This window comes from Rhyacophila brunnea, unplaced genomic scaffold (assembly GCF_057557595.1).
Source record: "Rhyacophila brunnea isolate RB1 unplaced genomic scaffold, BYU_Rbru_1.0 scaffold_4, whole genome shotgun sequence".
Classification (NCBI taxonomy): domain Eukaryota; kingdom Metazoa; phylum Arthropoda; class Insecta; order Trichoptera; family Rhyacophilidae; genus Rhyacophila; species Rhyacophila brunnea.
Genome location: NW_028233068.1, coordinates 33,826,861 through 33,849,954, shown reverse-complemented (window position 1 = coordinate 33,849,954; position 23,094 = coordinate 33,826,861). Strand labels below are relative to the sequence as shown.

General features: G+C 29.3%; 1 protein-coding gene across 1 annotated transcript in view; it reads right to left on the bottom strand.

Moving 5' to 3' along the window:
* The window catches only part of Oamb (Octopamine receptor in mushroom bodies), a 147,579-nt gene that overhangs the window by 41,497 nt on the left and 82,988 nt on the right, over positions 1 to 23,094 (bottom strand). Inside the window, exon 3 of the mRNA XM_085953724.1 lies at positions 16,263 to 16,500. Coding sequence (XP_085809850.1) covers positions 16,263 to 16,500 — 238 coding nt within the window. The remainder of the gene's footprint in view (positions 1 to 16,262; positions 16,501 to 23,094) is intronic.

The window sequence follows — 23,094 nt, the reverse complement described above, 5'->3', positions numbered from 1 at the left end:
AACATTGGGTATATATTATAATGTATTTACAATAAGTTATTTGAAAATATGACAATATCAATAATGACAGTGATACGATAAATACCTGTAATAATGTTAACTGGGTTTATAGTCATTATTCCATTTGATCAAAGGTCGTATTATAACATTGTGATCGTCCATATTTTTTTTATCAGGAATACTTACTTGTTAAAAAATAATTCTTTTGTGCAGAATCCTACTTTGAATATTCATATATGAAAGAGAAAATGCTGCGTACCTACTTATTGTATGCGAGCGTTTCCAGTGCCAAAATTTCCCCAAAGGAAATTTATTTTGGGACATTGTCACTTTGTGCCGCTCTAATGATAGGACCGTCCTTCCATTTGGCATTGTCCAGAGATTTTGTATTGTCTAAACAAGAATATTTGAAAACCTTATTATACTGATTATATTAATCTTATCTTTTCCGAAGATAATATTAATATCATAAGTATACAAGACAAGAGAAAGAATGTACATTGAAAAGATTTACCAAATATATATAGATTCCTACACGAGGCGTTTGAAGGCCAAATTATTAAACTAATTTAGCTGCAACATCTTCAATATTGAGATTTATTTTTGTACCTATAAACTAGCTGTAAGAATTGTTACAAATTATGTTACCTGCCTAGCATGGTAATATCGAATTAATCCACGAGTCTTTGAGTCAAGACTATGACAAAATCATGTGATAGAGTCAGATGCCAACCTTCAATGTCAATTCGTTCGTCACTTGGACCCAGCAGTTACCTGAGCTACACTCGGACATATTATAATAATATCATCATGCTTTTAAAAGGCTGTAATCGTATTTACAAAAAAACGAAATTCTCAATATAATTTTTAAATTATCTGCATTCTGCAATTCATCTTGCAGCATTAAAATTCCTACTTGTTAACTGTTAAAGTTGAAGCATACAAGGTTCAAGCCATAAAATGTATTTTTAATACCTATAAAGTTAATAATAAGATTTTATAAAAATGCAATATGTACCTAGTGTTGAGATTTTGTTGTCAAATTTATCAACCAAAAAATCCTTCAGAATCGCACTGTTTCCATATAATAAATATTGATATATATCATCCCAGACGGTCTCAAAATATTATGAGTTTTTAGGGTTTTTACATTGGACGAAACATTTGATTTCCAGGGCAAGACCGTGTCCGGAAACTTGTACGTATGCAGTTCTCCGTATCATACTTCACCGTGGAATATTATGTCGGAAATATATGGCCGTATATTAAAGACCGTCCAACCTCTTTGGGTCGCATAGTACTGACATAAGATTCATGTATAACTAAAACACGGTTCTTGTCGGTTTACACTTTACAAGAAGCTAGCAGCAAACAAACTTCGAAAATAGCTGATATATTGGATTATTTGTTAGGTTAGGTTAGTGATACGCCCCCGGAAATTGGTTCTATACCAATGTCCACCTTTGAGTATTTTAGTAGGCCTAAACATGTCACCTGGCCTCCTAGTCAACAGGCTTAACAAAACATGTGATCGAATCCTTGACCCTTGAAATCGATCCTTGATTGACTGTAGGAATTTATTCCAGGATAAGTCCCACGGCTTATGTGTCGAAGCTGATAACATAAGGCGTGGATGAAAAATGATAAGATAGAATAAAAGAAGAAGAAAGTATTTATTTGTAAAATGATACTTTAATAATATGTAAAATGTATAAAGTAAATAGCAATAAAAATTTCAATGATGCACTTAGCACATAAATTTTGTAATATATAAATAGCGCGTGTGAATGTGATGAATGGTTGATTGTGCTGAACATAAGAAAAGACGAATGCATAGGAAAATTAGTATTTAGGAAATTGTTTGCAATGTACAATAAATAACCTTGTTTTTAACATTATATTATATAACGATGTTAATAATGTATAATTAGGTTAGGTTAGGTTAGGTTGGGTTTTCATTCTTGAATTCACGAATTTTGCCAACATCAGCTATGAAAATTGAATTAATGTCAATATTGAATCCAATAAAATTGGGAGACCGTATAGTATACGGTCATCTCTTTCCGTTAGAAAGCTCGGTTACACATAAGTAGTACGTATGCAGTTCATCATACACTCCGCGGTGAAATGTTCAACAAAGAACTCGTCATTTGATTAAATGTTACACGAACTCATGTTTCACGTACTGCGGCGCACAAGTATCCTGCGGTAAACTGTTTACGTACACATTTCCGAATACGAGAAAACTCACGACGAACTGTGCCACGATGAAATGTTTTACGTACAATTATTTACATGTAACCGGGCGAGACTGTGTATCTCAGTCTAACCCGAGTACCGGCTCGGTGCTCGAAAAAAAATCCGATTATCCTCGCAAGGGTGAAAAAAGAACTTCACTTGACCCAGAGATTTTAAAGACCTCTTCCGGCGGTTTGCAATACAACAGAGAGTCGCCGAATGATTATTATTCTAATCGAACATTATCAATTTTAACATGGTGTAATTACATTTATAACAACCTCTTTTGTAAATAAATCTCGTCGATCTTTATACAAATTGTTGTTGTTTTTAATGACTCGGCCTCATCAATCCTTACAATATCGTGATCGCCGATCTTCACATATTATGATTAAATCAGCGAAGCCACGTCATAGTTGTTCTAACTTGAGTATCACTAAGTATAGTATACCTTACGTTAAAAATTATGTTTAATGTTGTATAAAGACAAATGAAAATAACCCATCTGGGCATATAATATTTTTATTATTCGTTGAATATAATTTAATAATACCTATAAATAAATTTGGCCTTATTTATAACTGAATTTAATTTTCGTTTCTTTTTACATAACAAAGACGGTATTGTCTTTTAACAAGATGACAGTTTTATCAAAAAATGTAGGTGTGTTTCATTATTTTCAAAACCTAACAGACGTTTACGTTGGGTAATTTCTTAACGACCTATTTTAAATATTAGACGGCCAAAAAGAGAAAGGATACGTCTTAATGGTTACTTGACATTTAAAAGCTGACCTCTTTCCGGAAAAGACGAACGATGTCCAATTGTTTACTTTGACAGAGTGTAAGGGGAAGTATTTCAAGTTAGTTAATTATGCTTTCTGCGTAGCTTCTTTGAATTTTCAGCAAACTTTTTTTAAAGCATTTTCTATTAAATAATGATATGCTAGAGTGCTAGACTATTAATAGATAAATTAAATTACAAATTATCAATGCTATAAAAATGCGCCCACGATCGCCAAGCGTCTACCGCGTTGGCTTATAATGTCGTAGGTCATAGGTTAGGATCCCGAGTCTTGCAATTTTAGATGTTGTTTTTCGATATGTGTGTTTTACCAGAGTATTAAATTGATCAAGTGGCATTAAATCTGTTGAAATTACCTCTACCATGTGGAGGCCCATGTGATCTTCTAAGGATTGGACATAGCTTAAAAAATATGAACAAAACTCTTTTAATCACTTAAGAATGGTGCAAACAATACAATTAATTTTGTTTGCAAAGAATAAAATAATATTTTGTTCATTTAAAAATAATCACATTATAAATAATACTAAAATCACAATATAATACAATATTTGACCTAAATTCAACACAGAAATAAGTTTACTCATTTGGCTGAAATTTAAAGATGATAAATGACTTTTTTAAAAGCTTGCCATAAAAAATTAAATAGCTTTCAGCCTGCTGTCATATTTTTGTCGTTTTTTTTCACATTGCTTTTTTGACAAACGACAGATCAAACTTTCGCTGTTTATTTTATAATTACAAATAGAATGTCTCTTATAAAAACAAATTTAACTTCCATTAATAAAAAAACAATTAAAATAAGAACAAAAAATAATGAAAGTTATAACGTACATAAGTTCAACAAGAATATATTGTTATTTTTAGATAATTTATTATTAGAGATTCTTGACCTATCAATAGAATCTAATAAAAGTTTATTAATTTGAGTTTTTGTTTTATTTAACAGGTCTATCTGGTATCAGATTGATATACTGTTAAGTGTATTTGTATTGTACTGTATTGGGTACTGCCTTAGAAAAAATATTTACTAATGAATTATTATAAAAATGTCTAAATCTTTATCTGAAAGGAATACTACAATAATCAGACATATTATGTGAGTATTTTGGCTGAAAATATTTCATTTAGATATTTTAAAATGTAATGTTTAAATGTTTTCATATTATATGTGGGATAAGAAAGTAAATTACCACAAACATTTCTTCTGTATTCTATCTTAATTTTAAGAGAAAATAAATTGTTTTCCACCAGTTTGTTTTTCGGCGGATAAGTAACAACATATGAAGTAAATTTCTCTTTTCACCATCTGCCTATTTTAAATTGAATTTTCGCGTATGTTCATTCGTGGAATTTGTATTGGTTTCAATGTTATATCTTTTCTACGACAGAGTTGTAAACCGAACAGTTTCTCTCTATTTAAGGCAGTCACGAAAACACTAGTAGAAAAAATTGTTGTGTTTATACATATTTGATGATGAGCACATAATGTTCAACCTTCCATTAAAATATTTATTACAAAGTGCATACTGTTTATATTATTTTCACAAGATTTTTATCACACGTTTATAAATGATTTTCATATTAATGAAGATAATCAGATTCTCCTTAGACCATTTGATTTCTCAGGTCTTTTAGCTCAAACCTCTATCAGTTTGGCTTAATAAAACCCTCCACTTAATTATATGGAAAATTGCACGGTGCTGATCGCATCATCTGGCAGCGTCCCCATATGTCGGTTACTCGGTTGAAAGGGAAGAACTTTGTCAGACTTCAAAAGTTTTTAGGGTCTTGAGAGAGAGAAATTGATTTTTCTTAATACCATAATATATACAATCAAAATAAAAATCACGCACACTCTAGTTTACACCAACCAAGGTCTTAGAAAGTGGCTCCTGGGACATTCTCAGCCCAATATTGAATAGTGCCTAACATTATCTAACGGGTATAGAAACGTAGTAGGTGGTGCAGGGAAGAGCAAGTGAAATAAATAAATGGTAAAAATAATTAAAAGATAAAAAGAACTTTTTATATACAACGTTTTTAAATTTTCTGTTGAATCATATAAACTTGACTTGACTAGTTTAAACGATCATAGAATACTGAAATGTCATTTTGACATTTCATATTGATTTCCATAGTAACGCACGTATGTATTAATAATTTAGTTGCTACAGAAACAAAACAGAATTAACTGAAAATGAATTCAATTCTACTTAAATATCGCTAAAAGTATTAAAATAATGCATTGGCATCGTGTTCTGATATATTCTAAAAGTTATTGTCTAGCTATTCGGCAAGTTAGTTAAAAATAGATTGCAAGATTTGTATTGCATAAACAACCACCGGACAAACAAGAATACGACCTAATAAAAACGTTTTTATAAAGCATTTTTTTAAGTTTTACGTAGGCGCTATACACATAATAACATATTACTAAATCAATAATAATATATAAATCGGTTCTCGGATACCTACTTATATTTTAAAAAAAGTGTTTTCGAATAACAATATTATTTATCGGATAAATTTATTTACAAATTATATTTGTGTATTATCGATATTATATTGTATCGTTTATTTATAAATTTTATCGTAAACATATTTACGATCTTTTTTATTATTAAAAATTACTTTTTCTATTTTAAATTTGTAGGTGCGAATTTAAATTGTTATTTGAAGATGTGAATAAACGAATACGTGAAACATAATATAATTGTTCTGTCTATAGTTAGGTATCTTAGTTTAAATAGTTATGTTGTCATAATATTATGTATGCTATGTATTATTATTTCGGGAAAAATGTATAACAAAAATAATAATCAAATTTTGACATAGATAAGAAATCTTCACGTCGGAACTTAATTATTTTTAAATTGCCCTAAATAAACATTAAATACTTTTGTACTAGAAAGAATTCGTCGCTTTGTTGTTCAAACGGTTATGTAAGAATTATAAGCTCAAATGAAATAAATAACCATTGACTCCAAAGATAACCGGATATTACGTTGCCCCGTTTTATTAAAAATATCTGAAACAACAGTAGATTAAAAAAAACAAGTATTATTTATTACAGCACTAAATTAAAAAATTCTCAATGCGAAAAGAATGAAATAAGGCACCAGGGCTTTGCACAACTACATGTAAATTTGTTTGTTATTTTTGTTGTTTATTCTACTATAATATTTTTGTTTTTCCTACATATATTATCTGTTGAATATTAAATTTATACAAATACATTTTGTTACATCATGTTCGTAAAAAAACTGTGAATTATTTACTTATATTCAATAGAATTCCGATTTGGTTTTATTGACATATTATCATATAGCTAAAAAGTTTTTTTTTTTTTTTTGAATTATTAATAACCATGTCCTTGCTTTGTCGTACAAGGTGGTTGTTGTTAGTAATTTTGAACAATCACAAACGCCCAGGCTTTGAGAAAAACACATAAATATTGTGTGTCCTGACCGGGAATCGAACCCAGGAACTCTCGGGTGGAAGGCCAGCGCCTTACCCACTGCACCACGAGAGCCGCCAGCTAAAAAGTATTACTTTCGTAAATTGAAAACTTCAATGTTTAGTCAGTAATTTATTTAAAATATCTACAATAAGAAAGATATTTTGAGTTAGTTTCTAAATTTTAAACAATTTATAAAGAAAATACAGTACCACCATTGATACTTTATATTAAAATTTGAATATCTGTCTCTCTGTTCATTTGTTAGGTTATATAACTAAAAAAATATTGGTATAATTTCGATAAAACGTATATAGTAGATACATTGATAATACTAACTTATTAAACAGTTAACTAGATTCTCGATATCGCAAAAGAAACTTTTTGAATATCACGCTCTTGCAACAATATTAGGTTAGGTTAGATTTAACCGGTATTAAAAAGCGCACGCCTGGAAATTGAACAATTAATAATACAATTGTGTATTTTTACTACAAAATATAGGTAACATTATTATTATTGTTATTATTGTAGAGTAACAATAAAATAATTTATTATTATCAGAAAAAAAAGTTTTCCTTTTTATGCCATTTAGATTGAGAGCATTATTATATTTTTATTTAATATTATATTGTTTTAATGTTTAATAATTTGTTTCGTATTATGTGTGATAAAGTATAATATTTATGAAAAATTACAAGTCGATTGAAAGAATTTAATATGTAATTGTATAGAAAAATGCTAAGTTGGTACCCCACGAATAGATAAGAGCAGTTGTGCATAGAAAAGTTCTGATATGCAAAAATATTTTGTTCGTTATATTATTATAATATAAATATGTACCATTAATACGGTAACACTGTATAATGCCGGGTACTTATTAGGGAGCCGTAGCTGTGACCGTTGCAGATACAATAACTAGTATGAACGACGCATAATTAGTTCACATCTAGAGTTGGTTACAGTATCTGGAACAGTTACAGTTACGACTCGCTAATGAGTACCCGGCTTAAGGTGACTTATCCTGGTCTTATATTGCAAGTGAATAATAATAATCTACTTTTAGGATAATTTAATGTTTTTTTATGTCGAAATAGTGCTATTTTTTTTTTAACAAAATTTAAGCCGATTTCAAGAATTTCAATATCTGCTTACTATTTTCATATATTCAAAAGAGACAAACTGTTCTATGACTGTGCCAGTGGCATGGTAAAAGTTACGGCGTTATAGAATAATTTATGCTCCGGACTTGCATATTATGCTATGGTGTATAATGAAGTAAAAAATGGGAGAGAGTGACTCGACTGAAATAAAACAGTTTAAGTCGTTTGACATCGCAAGATAGAAATACCTTCGTCAGTTATTGCCAATGTCGGAAGGAGGGATTTGTTAATGAGATGAAATGATATAGGTATACCTAAATATTGTGTTTCAAGACTACTTTATTGTATCTTATTTGACAAAATATTATACCGTTAGTATTACATTTTATCTTATAATGTAAAATACTTTATATGATATATGATATCAATGAGATTAGATCTAAAAATATGTAAAATATTATATACACATCAATATTCTTTGTAAAAAAGCGACACGATTAATCCTGAAAAAGTTCAGCGGGGTCATTAAATAAAATAAATAACTCACAAAGTTTTGCTCAAAAAACCCTTTTTGTATTCGTTGTGAGTTTCAACACTTTTTAATAAAAATACGGTAGGACCAATTTATTTTTCAAAGTAAAAATAAAGTGATTTTAATATTTTGCGTTACAGTTTCATTTTTTGGGTGCGCTTACTAATATTACGTTTGAGTGAAAAGCTGTCGGCGAATGTCAATGGCTTTGGTATAAATCAACAAATAATATTTGATAAATCGTATTTTTAAAGGAGAAGAGAAAACTAAGTTATATTATGAGTTGTGTAGGTTTTTTGGGTTTGCCAATGTGTTTTTAAAATATTGTAGTGTAATTATTGTAATATACTTACCAGTGGCGAATGATGGAGGCAAGCTGTTAAGATTCGACATAAATAGTGTACATTAAACTTTATCAGTCAAACGTATTTATTTTCATTAAAATAAGAGTAAAATGTGTGAGTGAGTGTAAAATTCAATTAAACCTGCCTTTCCAAGCCATATTAGATATTAGTCAAAAATATTCGTTTATCTTATAAATATCTAAAATTATGCCATTAAAATATACATTATTTAAGATATTTTATAGATAGAAGATTATTTTTTATCGATCATGGTTTGGTATTATAATAAGCAGGCAGGCAGGGCATTTAAAAAAATTCTGTCACGGTCGAATAGATGTAATAATTATTCTTACCGATACAATTTTCGACTGTTATATTATGAAGCCTATTATGTCTTTCTCCCGCTCAACGTAGCTCCAACTACTTCTCCATATTTTCTGTCAAAAGTTTTGAACTTGACTCTTATAATATTATGTATGTTTATGTCTATATTATAATATGCAAGAATGTAGAATTGAAACTGAATTTAACTTCACTTTAATAAAAGTTAGAAATAAAACAATTGGGATAATTCACAAGTCAAAAATAGCTGATTTTAAATGGCACCCTAATCTAATACAGTCTTTCTAACAATAAATCGATCTCACTTCGGGAGATGGGTCGGCTATCACTTACATATCCACAGGGACTTCACCGCTTTTCATCTTCTCAATTATTTTCCGTAGCCGTGTTTTAAATAATATTATCCATCTTGAATATAAACGATACCAGGATCGCTTTGAGAGGGATTCTTCTCAAACAGATTGTAGAATTTTCATTGTTTTAATATCGGGGAGGGGCGGTTTCTTTTTGAGATTATTCAGCTGCGGAAGGCGGGTATATTAATGCTTTTGTTAATTATTCAACGAAGACATTACGCAGCTTAACGGTTGAATATCGGGCAATTTGGCGAAATGAAAATAACATTGCACCCTTAGAATCCGAAGAGCCTAATTAATATTTTAAATTTAAAAGTACGATCTGACTCATAAATATTATAATTTAATACGAAGATATATTTTCTTCATTTAATCCTGAAAGATGAAATTTCCGCTTTGCAGAAAACCTGCCATAGTAAAACATCCTTAACTGGAGAGGGATCCCTGTGATATAAATAAGTTCTGCTCAAAACATAACAGAAGTTATAGAAGCTTTTGCCAAACTAATCAAAAGTGTTAAGATGTACTTACACTGCATAAAACAGAAAAAGGTGCATTTCTTTAGATACGATTCTAGACGTAGTTATAATATGACTAGCAAGTTTTGAGAGCATTTCAATAATATTTTTAGAGCAAATATGAAAAAATAAGCACTTTAATTGTAATAGGTAAATAAATAACTTTTTATATTATAACAGTTTTAAAATCATGCGTAAGCATTAGTTAAGCCTTAGAATAGATCTTTCTAGTAGCAGTTATTTATTTTATGTTCCCATAAATTATCAATAGAAAATAGTAAATTCTTATTAAAATGACATTGAATACATTGTATTCATCTTACATAAAGTATATAGTAGTGTATTTACACCCAGAGCATAGACCTAATGGGTAAGGTGGCTAAAATTTATTTATCGTAAAATAAGAAACCTGTTACGAAACTTCTTTCAGAGGCAGTCCAGATTCACGTAGGATTGTAGAGAGGCTATTTTAATAATCTACAAAATAACATCCGCCTAAACTCATTTTTACGCAAATAATATAATAAGTAAGTACGTAATTAATATATTATTATTCGAAATACCTTTAGTTTAACACAATTATTGTCCAAACGTCGGCCTATAGCATTGTGGGTTCCCGGGTTCGAATACTGAGTCTGACAAGTATACATATCGTTTTTCAATTTGTCTATGAATCACGGTATGGACCTAATAGATTGAGCAAGTCGCTGAAATCCATTTGTCATAAAAAAAAAATCTGTTAATACAAACCTCCACTCTGTGGAGGCCCATATTATGATCTTATTAGGATCGGACATGGTCGGGAAAAAAATGTCCGGAAATTCGCATTTCCAATAATAGGTTAGTTTGGCATCTTATAATATCGAGAGCCATAGTCTTCAATAAATATATTGTTATTATAAATATACTATATAAATAAATAAAGTACAAGGGCGTCTCAATAAAAAAAGAAGTTATATCCCCGTTCAGCTTTATATCATATGATTAAAATGAGATATTATGTATTTATTTAATAATGCCAGTAAACAAAAGACGTTTATTCAAATCTGACGCAGTCCAAGTTTTTATAAAACGTGTGATTATGAGACATCCCAAGTTACGTATTTTATAAAAAAAATAAGTACTGTTCGGTTATCAGGAATACAGCGGAAAACACATTTTGAAAATAGCCGATAAACTGTATTATTTGTTAGGTTAACCTAACCAAACCTAACCTAACCTAACCCAACCTCACCTAACCTAAACTAACCCAAACTAACAAATAATCCAGTATATCGGGTATTTTCAAAATGTGTTTTCCGCTGTATTCCTCATAACCGAACAGTACCAAAAAATTATTTATATCGAGAAAAAAATATTAATGTTTATTTTTTTATTACTTTTTCAATATATTATCGTAATTGATATATGATAAATTTGAAGGAATGGATTTATATTAAAAATAAGTAATATATTCCATGACGTGATTATGATGTCTCTTCTGAATGTGAATAGGTGTCATGTTATAATATCGGTGACAAAGAACACGAAAAGTCTTACAGAAAACAACGAATGCGGCCAATCATGTTGTCGAATCTGGATAAGTTAGGTACCTAAGTAAATTTATTTACTTCACTGTATCACGCTCCAGTATCAAAGTACAAGGTCGCGGGATTACCCTTGGTCAACTGCCACGTTCCGCGAATCCTACCATGTGAGACTTGTTGCGCTTAGATATTTTTTTAGCGTGGGGGATGGTCGACCACGACAACTTAACCTGCACGATTGTAACACTAGAGCGTGAAGTGTCACACTTTCTGGCGTCATACGGAGTACATGTCCTTAGCACGCCGGTTACAAAAGATTGACCTGTCAGCTCATCAGCTCGTGTATTTGTAAGGCTGTCGTACCAACGTAATCCTAAAATTATGCGTAAACATCAATTCTGAAATCTCAACATTCGAGACCTATGAGTTATAAGATAAGGCACTGAAGTAAATAAATAAATGTTATTATACTAATAGTACCTAACAAATATATATTTTTTAAATCTCTAGGGATTTCGGCCTGTAATATTTCAAATGCTAGTTTTTTTTTTTTTAATATATTCTGGAACAATTTCCAGAATATATTAAAATAGAATTAGATTTTTTTTATATTTATCGGTTACATTTTAATATGAAAATATCTTTATAATAATAAAATTGACTAAAACTATTATTCAACGTCGTAATCATTCATATTATGTTATTAACTTCAGGAAAAGTGGCTCTTCACTTATCACGAGATTTGCAAAATATTAGTCTAAGCACGCTACGATTCTGAGTGATCGTTTTGTCGCGATCCGGATTTTATTTCGAGAAAAACTATTTCGAGAATAGGAAAATAAATTGCCATATTTTATATTAAAATAGGCGAATACAATGGGTATAAATCATATCATTCACCTTGAGAAATAAAAGATAGATAAATTTTGTGTCCCTGGGGAGATATTGGAGCTTATTGCTTTTTAAATTGGAATAAATATGAAGAGATAAAATATATGTTGTAGGTAGGAAAATACGAGAAATTTAATATAAAAATATATTGACGCTACGGGATATCAATAGTACTAAATCGGTGTGATTAAAATCTACAATCATCTATTAAAAGTAAACAAAAAAACATTAGAAAAACAGACATATTTTGTCTGCTGGAGAACTGTTAAAAATCGAATCCTTGTAGATTTTATCCAATTCGTATGATATAAGAGTAATTTAAATTAAGTTAAAATTTGGCTTTGTCACCTTTGTAGTTTAAAACAAGGTGTTACTTAATATGCTTCATTTATATCTTCAGGACTGATGAAAATTATATTGTGACCTCATAATTCTTCCGTATATACATACGTAACCAAGATTTCAGAATGTAGCATTCTTTATTAAAAATATATAACTTGATAAAGTATAAGGAAATTATTTATTTATTTAAAAAAAAACATTGGGGACATCACAAATCAGAATCCAAAATGTTCACAAGATGAGATTTAGGTAAATTGAAAAAAAAAACTGGTTATAATCAAAGAAATCAAATAAATATACATACGTGTAAAATATAACAAGTATTACCCTCACAAGAGAGAAGAAGAAAAAATAAAAACATAAACAATAATAATAGAAATAAAATTTCAAAAAAAAAATACACAGCATATCACTGAAAGTGTCTATGTCTTACTAATGGTGCCGGATAAGCTTGACACGAGGAAACAGTTCTGGTGCAGAATGCGTGCCCTCGTAGGTAATTGACAGGTGCATATACATTCAAATTCTTTAGGAAGCCAGGATTGAAAATATCCATAAAGAGCAAAAAAAGTGAAAACCGAGCATGGCTTGAAGAAATGCAGTCGGAAAATAATCGTTTGATGAATTATCGAAAGGAAAATAGTTATATATCATAAAATCAAGACATCGAAGATTTTTTTCTAGACGCGCTCTAAAATAAGCTTGTAAGAAAATTCATAAGGACTCCAGATAACAGACCCATATTCAAGAATACTACGCACTAACGAGATGTTGATTGTATGTATGACATTTGGATTCTTGCATGGTTTGACTTGTCTCATAATGAATTCAAGAAGCTTACATGCACGTAGAGCTGCAAAGATTATAATATGTGAATGAAAAAATAATGAAGAGTCAAAAAATATACCAAGATCTTTCGCCTCAGATACAGAGATTTTGTTATCTACCGTTATGCGTTCAAAGCTCTGAATTATTTTACGATTTAAAAACAGAATAATAATATAATATTATGATAATTCTTTTTACTTGAGAGAAGAATGTCGAGCTCATAAAAAACGGGTAATTAAAAGTGTTATTGTAATAATTAAACCGTGTTGTTGATAATAATAATATGATTTTTGATTAAAATCTATCATCATCAGGCTTGTTGAATCAATATCCGGATCAAGCCTCTTCTAGTAGCTTTCATTAATCTCGATAATAATTTTATCTCAGTTGATGTAAGTCATGTTTATATGTCGAAATTAATCAATCTGTCGATCAGTTGGCTTTGGCTAGGGCGGGTCTGTGGTTGTTTAAGAACTAGTAAATGATTTACTAGTAAATATTCACCCGATTAACGTTATAACCAGCTGATTGCTTTTAGTTTAGTTTGGCGACATATTTCATAGCGTGTCAAGAACTACTAAAGAATCTTTATTCGATTCATGCAATTAAAATTCAAATAAAAATACGCATAACAATATATTATATAAAATATCACATTTATCGTAATCTTTTCAGAGCGTGATAGATAAATTTTGTGATAACGTCAATATGAAAAATATTATAGTAAAATACGTCAGAATGACTAATTTGTTGAATACCTTTGCGATACCGATTTTTTTTTCTTGGTATAATAAATTATAATGCTATTCTTGATTGCTTCTTTTCATATTGGTTATTATAGCATAATGCTGAAAAGTCACAAAATAAACTTATACCTATATATGATAAAACCTATAAAAAACATAAACCGAGTAGGATTCAAATACACTTTTACGTGGCAGGCAAATTCTTTAACCAATTAAACTACTAACTCAAATGTCTATCTTGTAAATAATTAATAATACTTACATAATTCAGATTTTTTTCAAAATTTGTATGCCGACGACTTTACCATTTTTACTTTTGAATTAGAAGAAGTATAATATAATATTTTAAAATTTGATTAATAAATGGCGTCAGGATTTCTCTAAATTGTGATATTCTCATATCAGTTAATAATAGTTTTTCAATTATTTTTTATTCAAGTATAAAATATACATGATTTAAAAATGTTTAACTTTCGAGGTATCAATAAAAAATATATTGATTGTTTTTCCTCTATTCGTTTTTTTGGTAAATCGCCTATAATAATATATGGTATATTTGTATCGTATATATTAAGATATCGATTGAATAACTATATTATTAAGTAAGCAATATCTTTTGATATATAACGAATTTGACAAATTATGTATTATCAACGTAAAATTTTTAGAAATCTATCATTTACGTGGTACAGAGATAGATTGAGTGAAAATGAAAAGAAAATACGGACAGCACGAAGCACGCAAATCAAAGTTTACAGTGCGAAAGTTTTATCCAATCACTTGCCGCGTGACGTGTAGTCTTGTCATCAATTATTTCATCGCTTTTTTGACAGGTATAACGTGACGAAGGTCTGGGAGTGTCCTTGCCCGCGCTTTACGTGCCACTTCTGCCACTTTTATACACGTATCACACTGCTAATAGGATGGCATTTTGACAGTAAATAGAGAAGAACGTACCTATAAATGTGACTTTTGTTTTCCACGTAATTTTCATCGTTTCCGTTAAATGATATTATAACATTTATAATATTTAATGTGTAAAGTTTATTTCATGTATTTTTATTCGTTAATTCTATCATCATTTCAATAATAGTAGGCCATCTTCGGCACTTACATGATAATAATTTATGGTGTCTCTCAGAGTTAAAAAACAATCGGTAAACTTTATGAGAAAAATGTATATGTCTTTATTACGCCCCATTTTACCCAACCAACATTATTATATAAAATTTATTCATATACTCGTGAAGGTTGTCATTAAAAATTAAAAATACCTAATAGTAATTTATTTTGAAAAAATAGGTAGGTATCACTTGATATTGACAACATTGTTACTAATTTAAAAAAAATCATGGAATACAACTAAGTAAAAGCTGGGGCGGCTCTCGTGGTGCAGTGCGTAAGGCACTGGCCTTCCACCTAAGAGCTCTGGAATCGATTCCCGGTGAGGCCACAATATTTATGTGTTTTTCTCAAAGCCTGGGTGTTTGTGATTGTTCAAAATTACTAACAACCATCGTGTATAAAAATACAAGGACATGGTAATTAATAATTTAAAAAAAAATGAAATCTGGCTGAATCTTTGTGGATTAAGCATTAAAATGTTCATATTTAAAAAAATATAGCAATCAATAGATATGATAAAAATTAAAAAAAACATTTCGTTATTTATTTATAATTGGCACTAGTCTAGTCTGCTTATAATGACATTGCAACATCTATTTTTAGAGAGAATAAAAATAATCACATAAAAACATGTCAAATATTAATATTAATATTAAAACATTATTAGAAAACCACAAAAAAATATTTTGGCAACAATGCACGTTGAGTTTATATATTTAATGAGGGCAGAGTTATTGTGTATTTAACTATTTTTTTTTTCTGGCTCAGTGATATTGAAACCAGGTAAATATGATATCAAATAAACATAATCATTTCATGCATCGTATTTTGGATAACATGTAAGAAGTGATTGATAGAAAAAAATCTGGACTTTTCATGGATAGCAGGTTAAATAACAGAATATAGCAGAAAATAATAATAATGTATACTCGAAAATCAGATGTACAAAACATAATATGAATAATATTGACATTGCTGTATCTCTAATATCAAAATATAGTAATATAATATTATATAATAATAATAATATTATTTTTACATCGATCAATGAATTATTGTTGAATAGTAAGTAGGTATATTTAAAAACATTATTTAATCAAGACCTACCTTTTCCTTTTGTCGTTCTAAATCCTTGATTGATTGCCTTCGTAGTTCTTACTGCAGCCTTGTATATCCTCCAATAAAAGAAAAGCATCACCAGCATAGGAATGTAGAAAGATCCCAGAGCTGAGTATACGACGTAACCAGCGTCGTTCGTCAGCTCACAGGTCCACGGACATGGAGGCGGAGGCGTCAAGGAAACCAGCGTATGATTTTTGTTCTTGTATAAGAGTGATTCAGCTGCCTGTAAAAATATAAAAACATCTTGTTATATTCTATAAAAAGCAACAGAAAAAAGTATATTGATAATTATAATTCTTCAAAGTTCAAAGAAAAAATAAAATTAATGCACGGTTGAAACGTGTCACTAATCATTGAAGTTAGCATCTTATAATAAGAGTCTTATGAATAAATTCAAACTCAATCTATAAAATGAAATGTATATATTTTAAATTTGGATTTTGTTTTGAATAATTTAACATTTTTGTGTGAAAATGCCCTTGGGAAAATTTGATATAATAAGGCATGAATTTAAATTAGGCTTAAAAAGTACTACGTAATATTATTACAGGTAGACAGCAAAGATTTGTCACAAGGACATTCATTAGATTCAATTTGGCACTTCTATAAGAATATTATATAATACATTTTATGTTGTATTGGAAACCCAATGGTTTTAAAACACATAATAAAGTGATGAGAAAATATATGAAACGTTTTATTTTATTATAAAAATGTTAAAAATAGGTTGGTTATTAGCCTTTGATTTTTTTAGACAGGCTTTAATTCTTGAAGATCAGAGCTGGATTGTTTCACCACTTTAAGGAGGGGGAAAAATCTAATCAAGGAAGCCAACAAAGGGACCGGAAATTACAATGCACACACTCTTCGCTCGAGTGCACTTCTAATTTCACCCACTGCTTTATCAGTTACTCGGTATACAATAGAAAATTAGTCGTCGGACATCGGACATTAAATATTGTAATTATATAGTTCAGTTCTCGTTTATTTGAACCCCTCAAAATGAAAAACTAATAACAAGTAATACGTATTCATTTTTACTACATGTATTTATCTGTATGTAAACTATCAACGACTGTTTTGCATATATACTATGTACCTCTAGATATGGAATTCGTACTTTTGTATTTGGTATACTTACTTACATTTGGAGATAATATATTGTGTTCTAAAAGAAACTACTCGTAATTATACTGAACTACTATTCTAGAAATTATTGAAATTATTCTAGAAATTATTGAAATTATTCTAGAAATTATTGAAATCGATTATTGAATATAAACCAAAATTATTATTGATCCAACAAAGAATTTGTAAAAAAATCGGCGAAAGAGATAATTCTTTTAATCCAATCATCATAAAAATATTCCGAAAATGTTCGTATTTATTTGAATGGACTTTTGATGATATCACGAGGCGTTGTTGTATTGTGAAAATAATATAAAGATATTATTTATCGATACCCAATACGCTAACACTTTTTATACGGAATCCTCAGTGTATGGCCTGATAAAAGTAAGTAAATTCTATCAATGGCGTACTTCCGGCGGAGGTTGCGATAAAATTAAAGGCTCTCAGATCGCACAAAGGCCTCTCGCGGCAAGAACTCTAACTATGTACAGTGCGTACTCAAATCGTAATGAAATGATATCATAGAGGTTGCCCAGGTCATGCCAAAGAGATAGTGATGCTAAAGCGTCGTTCAATTTGTGAATGATAATATTTTCATATAGAGAGCTTTTATGAAATATTACAGTGATATTTTTATTATTCTATTTATTATAGATAGGTAGGTACCTAAATATAATATTATGTTATTAGGTGCGATTTATTGTAAACATTAATAATTAAAACTATATATTCTTTATATTAGATATTACGTTTTGTGAATCTTAATGTAGCTAGATACATTTTAGAATACTATATTGAATGAACCTTGCGTATTCTTGATCAAATAATACCCAACGATTATGTCATCACTAATTTAATATGATTTACAAAATAAAAAAGGAAGGAATCAAATAGATGACAGTAATAATAAAGAGAAATGCGACAGAGGCAGGACTCATATTAAGGCCAGGTTCTGGACGATATTACGATAAAGCTTTTTTTGTATTTTTTACTACAAAGAGTTAGGATTATAACAAGAGGAAAACTTGCTAATGTTAATCATTAGCGCTAGAAATGCTTTGTTCAGATTCACTTTAATACGTTGATATTATAGACTGCATCATATTACTATAATAAAATAAGGTTGTTTCAGTATTTTTGGTTTTATATTAATAGCGTGTGATGATACGTAAGAAACTATGTGGTATATATTAAAACATGAAGAGATCAGTGCGTTTTTTTATAATATGAGTTCCTAAAATTTTTCGAGTTACGATATTTTTATAGTGATCTCCAAATCCTGTCTCATTAGCATAAAAAGGCATTTTAATAGAGTGACATATTCACAAAATACAATTTTTCATAATATGATCTTTAAACTACGAGTATCATATTTTTATAAGTACTATTTATTTGTTAATGGTACTTCACGACACTGGGTTTCTTCTACTATTATAATATTATTAAATATTTCATTTGGTTTCACTTTACTAGCCTTTGTTTGTTTACTGTAAAACTTGACACTTTTTCTGGTGTCTTGTTGGCTAATTATTTTTTATGTCGTCCACTGTCATGTTTTCTATGTGTAAAATAAATATAATTCGCAGCAATTTTATTAATTTTATAATGAAACTGTTTCTTTCCACTTTCTGTTGGGTTATCTGATTTTTGGTCGATGATGTTAATAATAATTGAGTATTGATTTCTCGAGTGCCATATTATACAATAATTTTACGCAAACTTTATGAAATTCTGTCCGAATAAGCTTCGTTTTGTTCACTATTAAGTTTATATTCAAGAAATATTTATAACAGTCATCAATAATAATTATTATTTTCGATAAAATAATATAGTTAGATTAGGCTAACGATTAAAGAAACAAAAGGACGGACAAAACAAAATGTGCTGTAAAATTTCACTGCTAACAGTTAGTTGACATATTTGGTATTGACCTTGCGAACCCGAAAATACTAAAGGAGATCGTGAGACATGGGCTAGGAACTGTAAGTCCAGCAGTACTATTATTTAGCTCAATTTAATACAAACGATTTGTAGAAAATTATATTTCCTATTGATTAATGAGTTTTCCTTCTCATTTATAAAAAAAAACATTCCAACTTTGAATCTATGCAAGCATTATACATTTTAATTTACCATCAAAATAATTTTTTGGACATTCTGTAATTATTACTTTGCACCAGTCCGGTTGACTTAAAAAAACCTTAAAAATTCCAACAGAAAGCTTCAACCAATAATAAAGCTTTTATCATCTTTCTTAATCGCGCAAAGTTTGAATAATTTTTGTGGCGTGCCCATGATTTACGACATGATAATCGGAATAATATCTCACAGCTATGTTATCGAAATTTCAATCTGTTCTGAGTTTTTGAAAAATGCTATCGTTTTCGATTAGAGAGGAGCATGAAGGGTCTGGTTTTATCCACTCTATAATGATATTAATATTTATAAAAAGAATTTTATTTGAAGTTGTCGAAAAATTGAACCAGCTTACAGACATTTTTTGTAAATTTTAATTTAACAGTTACTGTAGAAAAAGTGATTAGTATTTTTAAAAACATAGAATGTGTATTTATCTAGCAAGATTCTAACTGTTAATTACACACATCGTGTATTTAATGGATCAATGATGATTCCTACTGGCTTAGTTTATTGTAATTTTTACATTCATCTCTCAATAATTATGTCATAAAATATATACACATAAACTAAATTTACTTCTCTTCGGAAACTGCTTTGAGCAATCTTGTAGCCATAAGGTAGTTGTAATTTAATCTATGTATTACTATTAAGTTTTATTATATTATATTTCTGTATATTAAATTTATCTGTAAGATTGTAGTAAGCCAAGAGTTAGTTGGTCAAATTCCAAGAAGTCAGGTATCAAACCACTCTACCTTATCCGGTTTAATCGGTAAGGCCTGTTAGTTGCCGAAACCGAATTGCACGTTAGAACTTTTTCAATAATAAATAAAATAAAAATAAAATAAAATAAAAAAGCCTTTTTATTTCTTACAAACAAAAGTAAATGACAGTTAATTGACTATATCTCATGAATATATAATATATAATCTATGAATATATATATTATGTATATATATATCTATCTACAATTGTATTATCTACTTATTTTCTAGTTTATATAAAATTAATTATTATTATTTTTGTATAATACATATATACCTATTTTAAGATTTTTTATTTTGTATATAATACTATTAGATAATGTTTATAAATTAGACAGAGGTATGTAATTAGTTTGTTTGGTTTGTAAGAACCCCTCTTCGGATGAAGGCCTCCTCCAAAGAGTCCCACTGGACTCTGTTTTTGGCTATTAGTAGCCAATTTGGGCCCGCTGTTTTTATGATGTCGTCTTGCCATCTCGCATGGGGTCTTCCTCTATAGCGTTTCCCTTTTGGACTGTTCCATGAAGTAATTATTTTTGTCCATCTCTCATCTTGTAATCGTGGTTTTTCAATATAAAGCTGCTAATAAAATATTTATTTTAAACCTTATTACTCTAAACTGTACTTTTTTAAATAATATAACCGAAGAACTTCAATTATTTGATACATCCCATGAACATTGCAGTTATGAAGTATATATTATATTTTTTAAACTTTTAATATAAGTGATTTTCTTTGCTTATTGCATATTTTTTGAATGGAATTATTCAGATTTAAGTATTTACCTGCAATCTGTTATAGTCTTATGATTAAAAAAAAAGTTGATTTAATACAATGAGTTCAGCGACATGTAAAATACACTTGTTCAAATCAATCGCATAGAAAAAGTATTGCTAAATATGAGAAAGGTAAAGAAAGGTCACTGAAGAGAAATGGAAGTAACTTTGGCGAAATTCTGAACTTGCTTTAACTTACAGCAATTTACATAAAATATGGTCGGAACGTTTGCCTATTTGTAATAAAAACATCAATACTTGATTTATTACAACTTCTTTAACTCAATCTTTGTATTTCAATTTCCTTCCAGAGCTAATATATTTAGTTTGAGAAATGAATAATAGTATGTACCTATCTAATGTATGTTTGTAGCGAAGACTTCTTAGTCTTCTTACTGACCGAGTTTTTAATACGTATGTAGGTACCTACTAAAAAAATTCTAGTAGCAAAAATTTCGTAACAAGCGATTATTTAAAATTTACCTTAACTAATAAAGAAATAATATTGCTAAGTATAGATCCACCAGTATAAGTTGTCTGCTAAGTAAGGGCGCCACAAGCCAACATTTTACAAAGCATTCAATACTTGTTATACAGTGGTGAGCTTAGTTCTAAATTCGAACACATGAAGATTTATGATGGTACATTTATCTATAGACACAACCTTCAATCTTTGCTATGTGCATAATATCTACTGAGATACCCAATTTAGGTTATCCCTAATTGTCATATGTATTTATAACAAAGATAAGAGAGCGAAGTGCACCATGCAGCTACTCGTCAAAAGCTGAAGATGTAATGGTGAGCTTGGCTCAGCCACGTCTCCTGCCTCAATAGAATCGAATCATCGTTTTTTTTCAATCCAAAAAAAGTTTAGCCACCTAAATATCTTCCACAGGATGTATATAATATAGCTATAGGATTCTAGCATGACTTGAAAAAACGTGACATGGAATCTTGGAAGAGTTAGATGGTTTGTAAATAAGCAATAATACGCAAATAAAATGTAAAAAATGGTTTTTTTCGGTTAGGTACATGTTCAAGTACGCGCGTTAATATGATCTTACTCCCTACTTCAGTTATCGTTTGTCAATTTATGGCTATAACCGTATGTTGTGTAGCTTAATCACAGGAAAATGCCAATAGAACTGGCGTATTTCAACAAATACTACCTAATTCTTAGGTCAATAATTATTATAAAATAATCATTATTCGTAAGATCTTTTATCAAATTTGAATGGTTAAAGACATAGCTTATAATCAGTGTCTTTACAATTATCTTCAAATGTGTTAATCATGCCCATTTTTTGAATAATAAAATGCCTAATTCTTGTCAAATTTGGGATCATAGAGATTATAAATATAATTTTTTATCGTAAATATTTCACTATTTATAATGTTAACATTAATTTTACTAATGGTTTTATAAATGCGTTTAAAAATGAAGAAATGTAAAAAATCTTAACACAACTGCACATGGATTTACTGAAATATGACTATATTCTAAAACATTAGATCAAAAGGTTTAAAAGAATACTATTTTATGTAATAAAAATACTTTATGCAGTCATCAAATGTTTAAAATAAATATGAAGGATAGCAAGGCTTCAAAATTATATAAATAGATTATCTACAACGTTTAACACAATCACTGCTGAAGTTTTATTTAAATTTTAATTACCACATTTAAATAACACGTTAATTATATCAAATGGGCAACTGCTCCAAACCGCGCCAGTCGCGGTGTTAGCACTAAATGATTTTTAAGGAATGTCCAGGGTTATGCTCTTAAATTACCATAAAATCTCCAGTTTCACCTACGTGGCGCACGTGGGCCGTTAATTAAAATTATACAATATACAAATATTAGAATTATTTTGTTGTCACAACGAAAAAAATCAATGTAATCTTTTATTACGACTATATCTTTTTAATTAAGCAGTTAGTAAATGTACTTGAATCGTAAGTTGTACGACTATAGCAAGCTGAGTTATCTTAATTACGTCA